The sequence below is a fragment of the Sander lucioperca genome, chromosome 20, assembly GCF_008315115.2.
Source record: "Sander lucioperca isolate FBNREF2018 chromosome 20, SLUC_FBN_1.2, whole genome shotgun sequence".
NCBI classification, from domain to species: Eukaryota; Metazoa; Chordata; class Actinopteri; order Perciformes; family Percidae; genus Sander; species Sander lucioperca.
Genome location: NC_050192.1, coordinates 3,390,357 through 3,405,056, shown reverse-complemented (window position 1 = coordinate 3,405,056; position 14,700 = coordinate 3,390,357). Strand labels below are relative to the sequence as shown.

Sequence of the window (14,700 nt, the reverse complement as noted above, 5' to 3'; positions counted from 1 at the left end):
CAAAGAGCGTCAGGCGGGGCCGCTCCCGACACGACTCTGATACAATGCATGGACACACACGTACAGGAAGTGGGGGCGTGGGGGGGGGGGAAATACTCACGCACGCACACGTGGGCCGTATGCCCAGGCGCGGATCGATACTCGCAATCATCCAGGTGATAATGGCCGCAGGTTTATCGGCCCCTGATTCACACCATGCTATCATCACCTTCACACAGTCACACAATCGGGGGTGGGGAGGGGGGAGGGGGGGGATCTTGGAAAGGACAGGGTGCATATGTGAAAGAGAAGGGAGGGAACAGAGCATGGGAGCTTGCAGGTACATGAAATGTGTGAATATGTGCGTGAAATGAATTGAAATGGGTGTGAAAGTGCATCTATTTGCGGGCGGATGCGTATACACCTCCCTGTGTGTGCGTGTGTGTGTGTGTGTGTATGCATGAGTGTATTTGCAAATGGTTAACTTCCATGTGCAGGTGATGTGTTGTATTCCTCAATGTGTGTGTGAGTTTGTGCACGTACAGTACAGCTGTGTGTGTGTGTGTGTGTGTGTGTGTGTGTGTGTGTGTGTGTGTGTGTGTGTGTCTCAGTTGTTATCAGAATGACACCATCCTGCTCCCTCTCCTGCAGCCCCAGAGGATCAGTGGAGCTGCACCAGTTTCAAATGAAAATAAATGAGAGGCAGTGACCACTACTGCCTGGGTCCCACTTTAATGAGGAAAAGGAGCAGAGAGGGAGGAGAAGGAGGACAGAGGTGGAGGAGGGAGGGGACGGTGGGGAGGGTAGGGCAAACGGGGGTGCCGAGAGAGACGACTGGAGAATGGGGGGGTAGTGATGTATGGAGGGCCCTCTCTCTCTCTGTCACCAATGCGATGGCCAATTACAGTTGGAGCGCGCTCCGATGCACTGCAGGTGGAGCGTGCAGTGTTTTGTAGTGGCCGGAGAATATCCCTCCATCCTCCATTTGCATTGAGAGGAGAAATCCCTGCACAGTGTACAACTTAGAGCAGCTTTGGGGGTTTTACTGTGCCATTCAGTAGAACTGCATTCATGTCGTACACCATTGTCGGTCTGGATTGCACTATACAAGTGTATTACTTACACCCTGTCCAGCTAAAACCATGTATCTCCAAATATAGGGGGTTTTCAGTTCTGAGATAAACTAAAGGAAAATATGCTCCGTTACGGAGTTTTGTTCTACTTCTCAGGCCAAATAAACCCACTGATAAGTACTGAAACATTGTTTTTTGTTAAGCCTGTCTACACCTCTTACAAACGTTTAAAAATCAGCCAAAGTAGGGTGTAAAGTGTTCAACGGACATGGCTCTGCGCTAAGCTAGCTCAGTAGCTCCCCGAGTTGACTTGCTAACAGTATAGAGAGCCGTATGCACTACTATTTGGGAGCGTAAACACTTTTTGCTGACAAATAACGTCAAAATCTTTGGTAATGATGTCATCAAATAGGGCGGAGTCATCTTGCCAAACTCACTCCAGTTTCAAAGGTGTTGTACTCCGAATACTGAAAGAGAAGTGGTCTGGGATTGTCTCCACATAGCTCTCACAGACCGTTCCCCAACGCGCCAAATACTGACGCCTTGTCACGGCCCTTGGCGTCTGATAGCGACGCACAAGGCACTCACGTGCACACGCTGCCAAACCAGCAATCAAAACAAAGAACAGGGAAGCTTGGATTACAACACACACAGAGGGAGTGTGACTTAATTCCCCGCTCATCTTTACATAGCAAATAGAGTTTACGGCTATATTTAGGGGTTTTTAGTGTTCTGATTGTAGAGTGCAGCCCCTTTAAACTTCCCTAAACCGCATTTAAGATTTTTTTTTATTATATGTTTCTCCATTTGCAGTGTCTATGAATGTGTAAAACCTAAAAAAAATATATATTTTTCTTTGCCCACTCTTTAAAAAATCTACTGTTAATCTCTTGATGCTCAAAGCAAGGCTGTTTGTTTTTGGTTCATGAAAGGTTGACATGTTGGAGATACAAGATGGAGAAGGTAGAACATCTATTACAGTGTGTATAGCTTTTGTCAATAGAACCGGCTGCCTCTTTATAGAGAGGGAGTTAGGCTTTCTGTTTTATAATCTTTGTACAACAGTTGCCCCAAATGGCATTAAGAGGCTGCTGTTTGAATTAATTTTTTAGCATAGACCAGATCTACACCATGTCTCGCTTAAGGCTGAAAACATGTTTTTAAAATTAAAGCTTTACTAAATGTTTTATGATTTTGCACAATAGCGCCACCTGAGCAGAAGGTCAGAAGTCTGAACTGCAGGATTTAGTTTTGATGCCCATTAACAGAACAGATGTGGAGTAGTAACAATATTGCTTCTTTTTTTATTTCTGCTGATAATAAAGAAACCCATCACCTCCTGCATGGCACTACAATTACCCGCCAGTATCGAGTACAAAATGGAGGGGGAAAATGGCAATTTTTAAGGCTTTTGAATTAAACTAAATACTACGCTGTAAGGAGTTGAACTACAAAACTCGGCTTGATGAGATCCTTAAAAGTCCCACAGGAGGAAGACTGTTATCAAACCAATACCAGGCCAAATTCATCCTGTTGAGAGTTGGGAGAAACAGGATTTTCCCACGACAGCAGCGATACGTTTCTACTTCAGCGCGGCTGAGCGTTGTCCAGTCCAATCTAGCAGAGACCCATTAAAACTAGCAGACAGCAGCACAGTACAGCTGGGAGGCCTCTTCAGGGGCAGAGGACACCGTGAGTGTGTGTGTGTGTGTGTGTGAGGGGCAGAGGACACCGTGTGTGTGTGTGTGTGAGAGAGAGACAGAGAGAGACTCACACTGTAAGTCATGTCGAGACCAGCGGTGCAGACATTAGTGTGTGAGGGTCACTGAACAGGTCAGTAGGTGTTTGCTCGACAGTGTTGTACTTGATCGGAATGTCCTGTAACACAGAGAGTGTGTGTGTGTGTGTGTATGTGTGTGTGTGTGTGTCTACATGTACATGTGTGCATAAGCGTCAGAAGCATAGGATGTTTTTAACCCTATCAACCAGTCAGAACTCCTCCTCCGAGTCATAACGAAATGATCGGGACTTACTCTTTGCGGTTTGCATATCCATAAATCCACTAAACAATATACAAAAGTTACGCCTTACAACTTCAGATGCACTTTTTGTCACTCATGATGGGAACCTTGGTGGCCAAAATAACAAGACAAAAACAGAATGGAGTGGCTTATTTTTGGTTTTACACTATCATTATTTCTGGCAGTATTAAGATATAGTATTATAATTAACACATTGCCATTTGAGATGGAGTGTTGTCAAACATCGCTTGGACTCGCCGGTGCGTCTTTTGTCCTCAGAGGGTTAAATAAAGACTGCAGATGCCGATCCTCTTCGACTGAAGGTGCTGGAGTGCTTGTTTAAACAAAATGAAAAAGCACTGCGGCCCAACCACAGTGTGCTGGAGTTTGTGCGTTGTGTGTCAGCTCATGTGCAAAAACAGGTCAGCGAGCATTTAAAGGCTGCAGCCCCACACAGGTAGAGCCGGGAATCCATGCTAACTGGAACACAGTGTCCTAACCAGAGTCCCATAACCAACCCGAGAAGGAGAGAGGGAGTGAGGGACAGAGGAGGAGAGGGAACGGGACCGATGAAAAGCATGAAAGTGGTGGAGAGAGAGGAGGGCTGGAGAGAAAATACGGGAATGAGGTTTGAAGATTGAACAGTGAGTGGCAGCGCGAGTGATGGAGAGAGTGCCAGAAAGAGATGGAGGGGAGTATCCATCCACTCCATCTCTGTTTTTTGTTGTTGTTTGTCTAGGGCCCTGCGCCTGATGGAATAAGAAAGTAGAGGAGAGACTATATTGGGACGTATCATCCTTTTTATTTAGGAAGTGATTCATCCGCAAACACACACATACACTAACACACACACACACACACACACACACGTAGTGTAGAATATACACGGATCAAAATGTGTTTGGGTGCTGAGGATGAGCGGTAGCAGTCGGGATCAGTCGGGTTTCGGGCTCCTCACATGTCCACTTAGGCTCAAACGCAGCTGCTTGCATTTCTGAATTATTCATGAGCCCTTCATTAAATATTCACGTGTGAAAAGCCGGTGCCATCAGCTACCCACAATCCTCTCCTCTAAGGGAAAGACGCAAGCAGGAAGCATAGAGGCCTGGATGATTGTTTACAGTGTCTGATAGATCGGGGCTGCTTAAGGATTCTTTTTCTTTTTAATTTGCTCTGTGAGACCACCTATTTTTGGTCCTGTCTCTCTTTGTCTCTTTCTCTTTTTTTCCTCACCCCCACCCTGTCTCCTCTGCCTCCGCCCTCCCCTCTCCTCCTTTCTAAGTGATCGATTTGTATTGTTCGGGCAGCTGAGCCGCCCGCGCCACCCCCCCCACCAGCCCGAGGTGAGAGAGATGAAGGCGGAGAGACGACAGAAATAGCTAGACAGAGGGAAGAGGCGAGAAAGACGAGTCGGAGAGCAAGCAAAAGGGCAGAGGCAGATCTTGCCATGAGCGGGATCTGGGAGAACATGGGGCCCCAGGGTGAAGAGATGGAGGGATAGGAGAGGTGATGGGTGAGGGTGGGAAAAGTGCAGAACAACACCAACAACGGGGGGGAGAGATATTGGTGAATGAGGCCCAATGTATGCACGGCTCCGCTGTCATATGGAGGGCACAAGGTCAGGATTTATCTTCCAAAGACCTCCCTGTTTACATTCACTACTTTTACCTGTTGGTCAGGGTCAACGTGTTTTTATGAAAGGAAGAAAAACTCATCCTATTCCGCCACTTGAAGACTTTTCTTTTATAAATAGTAATATCACTGATTCAATCATCTGGACTTTTATAAAATAATATATATATTTGATTTGGACAAGTGCTTTAGGTTTTCGATGGTTTTGCTTTTTGAATCAACAGCTTTTTCTCCTGGAAGTGCAGTATATGTATATTTTTTTAAAATCCAGAGCAAAACCTTCCCAGTAATGTGTACACATAGCTGCACACTTGCTAACGTGCATCATATTAAATGCAATATTAAACAGCTGCAACACAAATTGCATAATAACAACTGTCGGTTTCACATGACTACATTGGAAATTGAGTATGTTCATGTTTTATTAATGGATGGATGCATTTTGTTTGGTGAACAGGAGGAAAGCATTTGTTTGGAATTCAAAGCAAATGAGGAGATCTGATTGCACGATTGTTTACCAGACGTACGCGAGGACATGTCTACTCGCTTCGAACCCCGATGCATTTCCACTGCGGCAGCTGACGCGCCTGCACATGGTGGGACAGGTGTTCGCAAGCCTTTGGCAAACACAGAGGAACGTACACATGCAGTTTCTCCCTATATCTCCTCTCATTACCCGTGACGCTCAATCGTGATTTCCATTAAAGTCTCTCATGTTGTAATAGTAGTCAGCGCTGTCGTCAGCTTGGTTTTCAGTGTAGAATAAGGTGCGAGATGGTTGAATTTCTTCGAAGTTGTTCGCATGGGCAATCAATAAGCAATCGCCTACCTGGGATACCAGTCGTGACACGGCTGAGTCAGCTCACCCAAATTACAAAAATACAGTGATATCGAGCCATGTGAATAGTTTTTGGTTTTATTTGTCCAGGTGTCGAGATATCTTATCTCGAGAAAACTGGCCCCGTTTACACTTGGTTTTTAAATGTGTTTCGCTGATCCGAAAACAAGTGGAAAACCAAGACACATCGCCGTTCACACCTGTGTCTATCATGCGTCTCCAGCTGACGGCTTGTGTTGAGATTTCGTTGCTGCCTATGTCACTTCTGCTAGGAGGACAAATATCCGCGCACAGTTATTACGTCAACACTCTCGCCAGGAATGTTAAGCGTGATTTATGGTTGTGCGGAGGCTCAATGCAGAGCTTTCGCCGTAGCCTAAGTAAAAGGTGCTGTAGGTAGGATTGCAAAGATCCAGGACTTACCCAAAGAATGTTAACATCAACAACTTCTCAGTCCCTCCTCCCCCTTTTCTGCTAAAGCCCAAAACGGTCTCCTAAGCCCCTCCCCCCACAAGGGAGAATGAATGCGTGTCCATGAGCAGTGATTGACACGCAGTTAAACACCCCCCCTGGCCCTGATTGGTGCATCTGAACCGGGAGCTGTGGATTTTTGCAAATCGCACTACAGGCTGTAGGTGGAGCCAGAGGAGCCAGATTCTTTTTTTTTTCTTTTCTTTTTAATGACCTGCTTCATGTAGTTCTACTGGAACATAGGGTCAGTTTCAGCAAATATGACAGAAAGTTAGTTGTATAAGTCTTACCTACTGCACCTTTAAGTGGCATGGTACTTGTTGTCATGTCTTCTCTTATTCTTACCGTGTGTGATGCTGTTTTCAGTTCATAAGCGTGTTGGTTTTGGGTTATCAGCCGTCCTCTGAAACAACAGCCATGAGCATTAACTCAGTCCTGAACATGAATGCCTGCGATGGGAACGCAGCTGATTGTGATGCAGCAGTTGGTTAAATAACGTTCCGGACGACCTCCTGTTCTGTGAAGGGGGTCAAGTTCAGTGAAACATGCAGCATCGTCCCCTCTCCTGGGAACACTGCAAGCCCCGAAGCACTGATGTTGGATCAGCCTTTCCCATCCATACTCTGACCTCGGTCCTTGCAAGCAAACATTGAGACTGACCCCCCGGAGCAGAGCCGCGGGCCAAGTCCCACCCACGCCATACACTTACCGCGCTGTATGTGTGCATACTGAGCACTTTTTTTTTTTCATCACATTGACCCAGATACTCATATTCTTCCCCCAGAGAGCCACCTCTCTCAGTCTAAGAGAGGCTCATTATTTTACTGGAGTGCCTCCCCTCTTTTCTCCTACAGAGGAGGGAGGAAGTGAGGCCGACATGGTAGACGTGCTGCATTCGGAGCCCACTCCGGTTCCACAGGGAGGCATACTGGAGCCACGCAATTAACGCAGCGTAAAATAGAGTCAGCATATTTGCAGCAAATGATGGGCTAGTTCATTATTGCGAGGCTATCCCCATGCGTAATTGCACCTCTCCAAAATTTGGCTAACTCATTTGATTGTTAATCACCTAACTGGCCATGCTTTTATTAAGGCACCACACTGAAGCATGTGTGATATTCTGTTCTAACAGTCTGCCGTTTATATGCTCTAAATCACTATTGTGAGTGTTATTTCAGCTATCAATGAGATCATAAAATATGAACCAGAATATGAAGTCCAGTTTGACTAAAGATGTGTTGGTTTATCAAAATAAACTGCACAGTGCTTTATAATACTATGAGACATTTTACAAGTCTGGAAAATAATCACAGTGATGTTCGCTTTCCCCAGGACAACAAAGTAATCTACTGGGAATGCGCGCGGCCAACACACATTAAGCCAGGTTTTTGCTGGGCAACTCTGCAATTTTTAGTTGGAAGCCGTCAGCGTTAGCACTGCTGCTGCATCCACACAATGGCCAAATTGAAATAAACGAAGGGCCTGCAGGTTCCCCCCATCAGTCATGGTCCAAATTTTCTCCTGACCAGTGCATACAGTAATTATTTTTTTTGACTTCCCCTAACCAGAAAACCTGATTGAGATTTTAAGAAAGTATTTTTTTAAGAGCACCCTGTCCACAATAAGCAACAACTATGGCTTACGGACAAACAACACAAGACCATGTCATTACTGTCATTACAGTTTTCGATTCAACTCTATTGTCATTGCACATGTCACAAGTAGGGTTGGGCATCGTTTCGATTTTAACAATTCTGATTCCAATTCCGATTCTTCCTTTTGTTTCCGGTTCTTATCGATTCTCGATTCCGATTCTTTGAGGGGTGGAGTCGAAACAGGCACATGCTTATTTCACAGATAAGAGGACATTTTTATTTTGATTCGATGGTGATTTACAGTTTTATTGGGCTTTTTCAACCACGCTGTAGAGCGCCGCTTACTGTGCTTCATGGCTGCAACACCACAAGCGCCTGGCCGCTACGGAAACCAAAAATTGGTATTTAATTTGGAACAGATGGTCAGATTGGAAACCAGTTTTTTCTCAAACGATTCCAATAAAGAAACGATTCCATTGGAAACGTGATTTTTTTTAAACGATTCCAAGTTGAAACCGGTTCTCAATGCCCAATACTAGTCACAAGTACATAGCAATGAAATGTAGTTAGTGTCTAACTAGAAGTGCTTTAAGCAGTGAATTAATTACATATGCTGCAGTATATACAGAGAACAAGGTATGAAATGATATATAAATATAATACAGTTTGAGCAACGTTTAGGGAAATCTCTTTGTGGTCTTCAAATAGACTGTGTGGTCCACTGTATACTACTTGTTAAGGGTTAATGACAACGGTATCATCTTCAAAATGATACTTGGAAAAAAAGGTCTTTATTGCTCTTTCCACAGAATTGAACAGTTGAGCTGAGTTACAATCTGACAAGGGTAATAAGAAAAGAGAAGAAGTTCTGTGATTGATGATCTACAGTAAAGCGAACTCACCCGGTACACCGATATTATAGGCCACTTGTCCAACCCACCCCAGCTCCCACTCACTCACCCTACACCTTCACACTTTCACACAGCTTAGGCTAGACAGACAAACGTTCACAAAGGCACAAAAAAAAACAACGTATGAAAATAAATTGACAGGTTAAAAAAAAAATTCTATTTTTAAATGAGAAAACTGCAACGTTGGCTGGAAATGCTTAAATATGGTGAAGATGATTGTCTGATGAGCAAGAATATGACAGTTAGATACCATATGGTTAATTATAACCTGTGAATACAGGGTCGGCCCATGGCAAAGACGGTGTAGGCAAATCCCCGGGGTGCTAGCAGTCCAAATGAGCAAAGAAAAGTTAAAAAAATCATAAGAAAAAACGTCAAAAAAGCTAAACAAAAAAGCGACAAACGTGGAAAAAAAACCTGACTAAAACATCCACACAAAAAAAAATACGGGTAACACTTTACTTGAAGGTATCTACATAAGAGACATGACACTGACATGAACACATGAACCCTAACCCTAACTCTAACCATAATTTGTCATGACAAAAACCGATGTCATAAACGTCATAAACGTTTATGACTTGTTTATAATGTTCATGACAGTGTCATGTCACTCTTATGTAGATACCTTCAAGTAAAGTGTAACCAATACTTCAAAATAAGCGACCAAAATGTCAAAGGGGAACTAGCTGAAATCTTGCCTAGGGCACCAAATTGGTTAGGGCCGGCTCTGTGTGAATAAGTGGATATATTGTGTTCGAAGGTGGTGAAGAACATCTAAATAGAATGAATTTAAGATACCTTCTATGTAACGATTATGTAGATTAAAGACGTGTGCTTGTGCCCCATAATGAGGGCTAACGGTTAGAGACATCCAGCTATGGCTGAGGTGACCTAATGGTTAAAGATCAGCTGCAGCGTTCTATGCGCCACGCCTCCCCCGGCTCGGCACCTGGTTCTCCAACAGTCCGGCAGTTGCGCTGTTGCAGAGCGGTTTTCCAGACAGGACCGGGGCGGAAGAGGAAAAAGCCGGATAAGCGAATGGGGGAGAGGAGGAAGAGAATGTGACAACTGCTGGATGCGGACAAGAGAGTGTGTGCGGCTGGCTACACTTGCCTTTGAGGGAGGCCCTTCTCGGCTCTTGCACCTGTCCCTCTCCGTCTCCGCGGCCAGGCGCAGTTTGGGCGAGAGCGACGCTCCTTTTTATTTATCAGGCAGGGCGCGCAGCGGCGGAGGCGCACAAACACACACACATACACACACACACACATACGCGCGGAACTGTACTCACACACATACATAGGCTACACAGCCAGGGCAGGCAGGCAACATGACTTCATCCTACAATCTGGAATTTCTGCCCGATATGATGGTGGAGAGCCGCCTGCTTGTTCCCGGAGACAGAATGTGAGTTATTTCTTTACCCCCCAATCTCTTCCTTCTTGTGCGCTTGTGATGTTTTGTGTTTTGTGTGATCTTTACTGTCCTGGGGAAAAAAGAGAGGCAGCTGTCCGGTGTGGAAATGTTGCTCCGCTGCTGGATATGTAACTGGATTTGGGGAGGGGGGGGGGGGGGGGGTCACAATCAACGCTATACAGCCTGCGTGGATGTATCTCTGTGTTTAATTGTGTTCTAGTTATGGCTTGTTGTTGTTAATATCCGTCGATAAATTGTACGGGGATCGCAGGAGCGCCCCGAGGACTGTTATCAGCGATAGACAGGATGGTGATGAATGAACGCCATTATGGGTGAATTAATGCCGTGAATAAACCTTGTCTTGATGAAGCTGTTATTATCTGCTACATCAAATTGTTGTACTGTAGCCCGTCAGGTCGACTCTTTAGAGCATTTTTTTTTTTTTTGAGCATCGGCTTCTCGTTCCGTGGAATAGAGGAGGGGAAGTTGCTTTGATTTGCGGCAGCCGCCCTTTATAATGTCTCTGGCTCTCGCTGGGCTGGAAGCGGTCGGTTTCGGGACTGTGCAGCCGGCTATGGGAGCGCACCATGCTGAGACACAAGACCACAGAGTCGATCTCTCTATTCTCTCTGTTGGTTGAAGAAAAAACGGGGGCTGATCTCATCCACATTATTTAACTCCACTAGAGGCGATTTTTTCTTTTTTGTTTTTTTGTTTTTTGCGCCTTCACAGCATGTTATTCTCCACACTTTGGACACTTGGATGAAATGCATCGGAAGGCATTTGAAAAAAAAAAAAAAAAAAACACAGACACAGAGGCATTGAGAGCATACAGGAATGCGTGGAGGACTCTTATCCCGTGTGTTTCAATTGGATTTGCTGTAATTCAGTTAAATTCCGGGATTTCTAGAGCAGGGACAAAGGGAGGTTTTCATTCCGACATCATGGTCATGCGTTTTTTTTTTTTTTTTTCTCTTCTCCACAGTGCATGTCCCACTTATGTCCCCTCAGCTCACAGAGCCTAGTTGTTGATGGATCATGTTCTTTTTTTCCCAGCAGAGGAAATGCACTGTGCTGTAGTAGTTCTTCCTTTAATCCTCTTATGAAGGTCTTTTTTTTCTATCAGTGTACAGTATGTTAACTTCTGGTGACTCATGGTGTAAAAGAACAGAACAAACATAATAACACTGTGTGTGTGTGTGTGTGTGTGTGTGTGTGTGTGTGTGTTGTGTGTGTGTGTGGGAGGTTTTATGAAAAAACAGATTTAGTAGACTCATAATGCAAGGCCTTTTTACGATAGGCCTGCTGCAGAAATATCACCAAACTTATAAAATCCTGCCGCAGCGGGAGATGAACTGTGAAGTTGACTTACAGTACCATAAAATATCATGTTTTTATTCTTTTTTTGTAAACTCACTCACTCGCCAGAGATCCAACCAACCAACCTTCTGATTGGTAGGTGACCGCTCTCTACCACCTGAGCCACAGGAGATCAAAAACACCAACACGTGTTTCATATTATAGAACTGCTTGAATACCAGATTTACTCATATTCCTGTTTCCACCATGATATAAGGCAAGGGCGCGCACTTCACCCCGTGGAGTCTCCCTCCATTGACTCTACATCTAGTCTATTACCCTGATGCTTTAGCGATGAGACGGCTTTCTCATTAATCAGTGTCATCGCCTCTGACGGCGTACGACCGGCGGGGGTGGACAAGGAAGCCATCATACTCCCAGCCGCCCTTCCCTTTCTCCCCCTGATGTGTCTTGCATCACCAGTTGCGGGTATATCTGCCCTGCAGTGAAGGATTTATGAATAATATGTGTCGCCGGCATTAGACAGGCCTATTTGTGCCCTCTTACCCAGCCGGTGAGGAGGCGGACAGGTTGAACCAGATAGCGCTTATGGAGATGACACTTTGTGTTTACGTGAACACGCCTCTTGAGCCCAGCTGTTTAGCTCGCGAGAGGTGCTCTTGCTGAACTTTTGATCGTGTTGTTTGTGTCATTGTGTTTAATGGCACTGTTTTCCAGTAGCAATGTAAAAATTGGCATTCGTGCCGGCACCTGAACTTCCTTCCAGTGGAATTGGCTGCATTCCCTTTCCAGGCCTTGCTGCCAGCCCCTAACAACATCAGACATGACGCTGAAATAATATGAGAACTAAGTGGAACGTACAATCTAATCTCTCTCTATACAGTTATTTCAGTGCTGGGAACAGGAAAGTGAGAGATTCAGGAAAAACATGGAGCAGGATCTCTGCCCTTTACTTTCTACTCTAACTCCAACTCTGAAGCCTAGGCTCGGGTCGCTCTCTGGGAAATATGTGACCCCCCCTCACCTCCTTCGACACTGTGTTGAATCCTGGTACAAATCTATAAGGTTCAGGGTCTATCACACTTCTAGGCTGCAGGGGGGGCAGGATTTAGCAATGGTTTCTTACACACGGCAATGACTGAATATGTAGCCAAAATACATAAAGAACACAAGGTTGCTAACTTTAAAAAGTACACAGTGGGCAGGGGGAAACACGAGACAGACTCGCAATAATGCTTGAAAATGCCACATTCTTGCCAAGTGTGTACACAACCCGCCACCGACACAGACAACCCATTGCTTCTCTCGGAGGGAAAATGTATATCACTGATTCTCTTTACGACCACCCCACCCACTCATATCTTTCTCTTCGCCTTCATGACCCCCTTCCAAGCCTGAAAAGACACAAATCACAAACCCAACAGCTGAGAGAGTCCTGTGACATACAACATAGGGTTCTCTTGAGAAATGTATAAGAGTTGTCTGTGTGTTTAGATGAGGGGGTGGGATGGACAGAATGCAGAGTTTTAGAGGGAGGGGTGAGAGAAGGCTTGTCTGCTTAGTATTAACTTCGGTACACTGATACCACCAAGTTTCATATCATCTATTTTAAATTTGAATGTTGTGTCCAAAACAAAAACCTCTACTGCATGTTACTCTCATCAAACCTGTGATAAAATAAAACCCATGAAAATAATAAGTGGATACCTTACTATGTGAATTAACAGACCTTGAGCCAAAGATCACTCAACAGGAAATTACAATGTGGCAATCTCAAGAATAGCAAAATCAGTCATTCCCTTCAGTATTTCAGCAAAACAAATAGTCAAAATGGAAGAGTATTTGAACACTCTACACACTATACATCTGAAATAATGTTTTTCATAATGGACCCTGGTCAAACCGAATAAGCCCTTAACCTCAGCAATCTCAACCTCAGTTTGGAAGATTGCAGAAACATTTTATCTTCTCAGTCAGACTTTAGTCCAAGGCTGCAGAGTGTCCCTCTACAAAACCATTACAGCATTTACCCTAAGTCTTTCTGCTTTTTAACATTGCATTAAGTTATTGCAAAATAATACAAAAAAGCTGAAAGCTGCATCTATATTTTCCATTAAAAGCCAGGAAAAATGTGCTCATTCCTGGTGGGTCTGATGCAAATCAATTCAGGTTAAGATATTCACATGGAAAGTCAATTGAGCATTGATCAAATGCAGATTGAACAAGTGATCAAACAAAAACTGCATCTTAACCATTATGTAGAATGTACCTAACACATTATGGCTATTTTATGGCCAGTATGGAAGAGCAAACTGATGCTTCCGACTACTCCTCGAAGTGAAGAAGACGAGATATTGGGGGGAAGAGGAGCAGAGTGAAAATTGACGTGGGCAGACTGGGAGAGGAGAATTACAGGGGGAAAGGTGTGAAAGAGGGAGGAGGAGTGATGGTTTGACAGCATTCGACTCCCTGGACAGACACCTGGTTGGATTTGAATTGTGTCTCATCTGATGTGAAGATTAAGAAAAAAGAGAATCAGTAGGGGTGGTGGTGGTAGTTTTATCTTTCTTCCAAGCAACAGAAAGAGAGGCCTTTTCATTCTCTATTGTGAGGGTGACACACACACACACACACACACACACACACACACACACACACACACACACACACACACACACACACACACACACACATACATAGAGGACTGAGAAGAAATGCATCAGCGACAGTAGAAGAAGCCCTCCGTCATTTCTGCTATGACTGTTTTTGTTCATAATAGTGTTATTTAGGCGGGAAACACGTACAGTATGTGTGATATATGATGTGATGGAGTCGTCTTCACGCACCACCAGCTGCAACGACGCTTTATGTCGCTTTCTCGCAATGTGTGTACGTGTGTGTATGTGTGTTGTCATAATGATGAATGTCTTTGCTCTGCTGGGGCTCAGGAGCAGTTGTCTGTGGCTGACACCGCTGTGTGTAGGTGGTGATGTATTACGACCGTGTGTGTGTGTGTGTGTGTGTGTGTGTGAGACAGGGGTGTGGTTGTATATCAGCAGGTATGTTTATTGAGACATGATGGGGTCAACAAGCATCTTTATATTGTGTGGAGAGGTGCGTGTGAAGGCCTGTAGAATGCATGTTCTTCTCTGTCTGTGTGTGCGCTCTGTATGGAAACTGACAAGTACATAGTTATTTATTTAAATTTACGTCACCATTGGAAATCGCTGTTGGAATGGCTATACACTACACACTTAAAATACGGAAGGTTTATTTCAATTTAAGTACTCTATTTATATCGGTATCACTTTAAGAGTACTGGTATTGGTACTGGTAGTCTATCCTAATTTTTTAAATGATACACAACACTACTTTTGACAGATACCAATCCATCATAACAAACGTCACTTTTGAGGGCGCGGTCACAAAGTATAACGCATATGT

At 44.5% G+C, this 14,700-nt stretch overlaps 1 protein-coding gene across 23 annotated transcripts in view; it reads left to right on the top strand.

Annotated features, from left to right (window-relative positions):
- The window catches only part of celf2 (cugbp, Elav-like family member 2), a 237,852-nt gene that overhangs the window by 67,681 nt on the left and 155,471 nt on the right, over window positions 1-14,700 (top strand). Inside the window, exon 1 of one of the 23 annotated variants that reach the window (XM_035995812.1) lies at window positions 9,481-9,927. The exons of 21 other annotated variants lie outside the window; for them this stretch is intronic. In XM_035995812.1, the coding sequence (XP_035851705.1) occupies window positions 9,851-9,927 (77 nt within the window). In that variant the 5' untranslated portion in view covers window positions 9,481-9,850. Of the gene's footprint in view, window positions 1-9,480; window positions 9,928-14,700 lie in introns of those variants that run through there. One more of the 23 variants, XM_031300327.2, reaches the window with a different exon arrangement.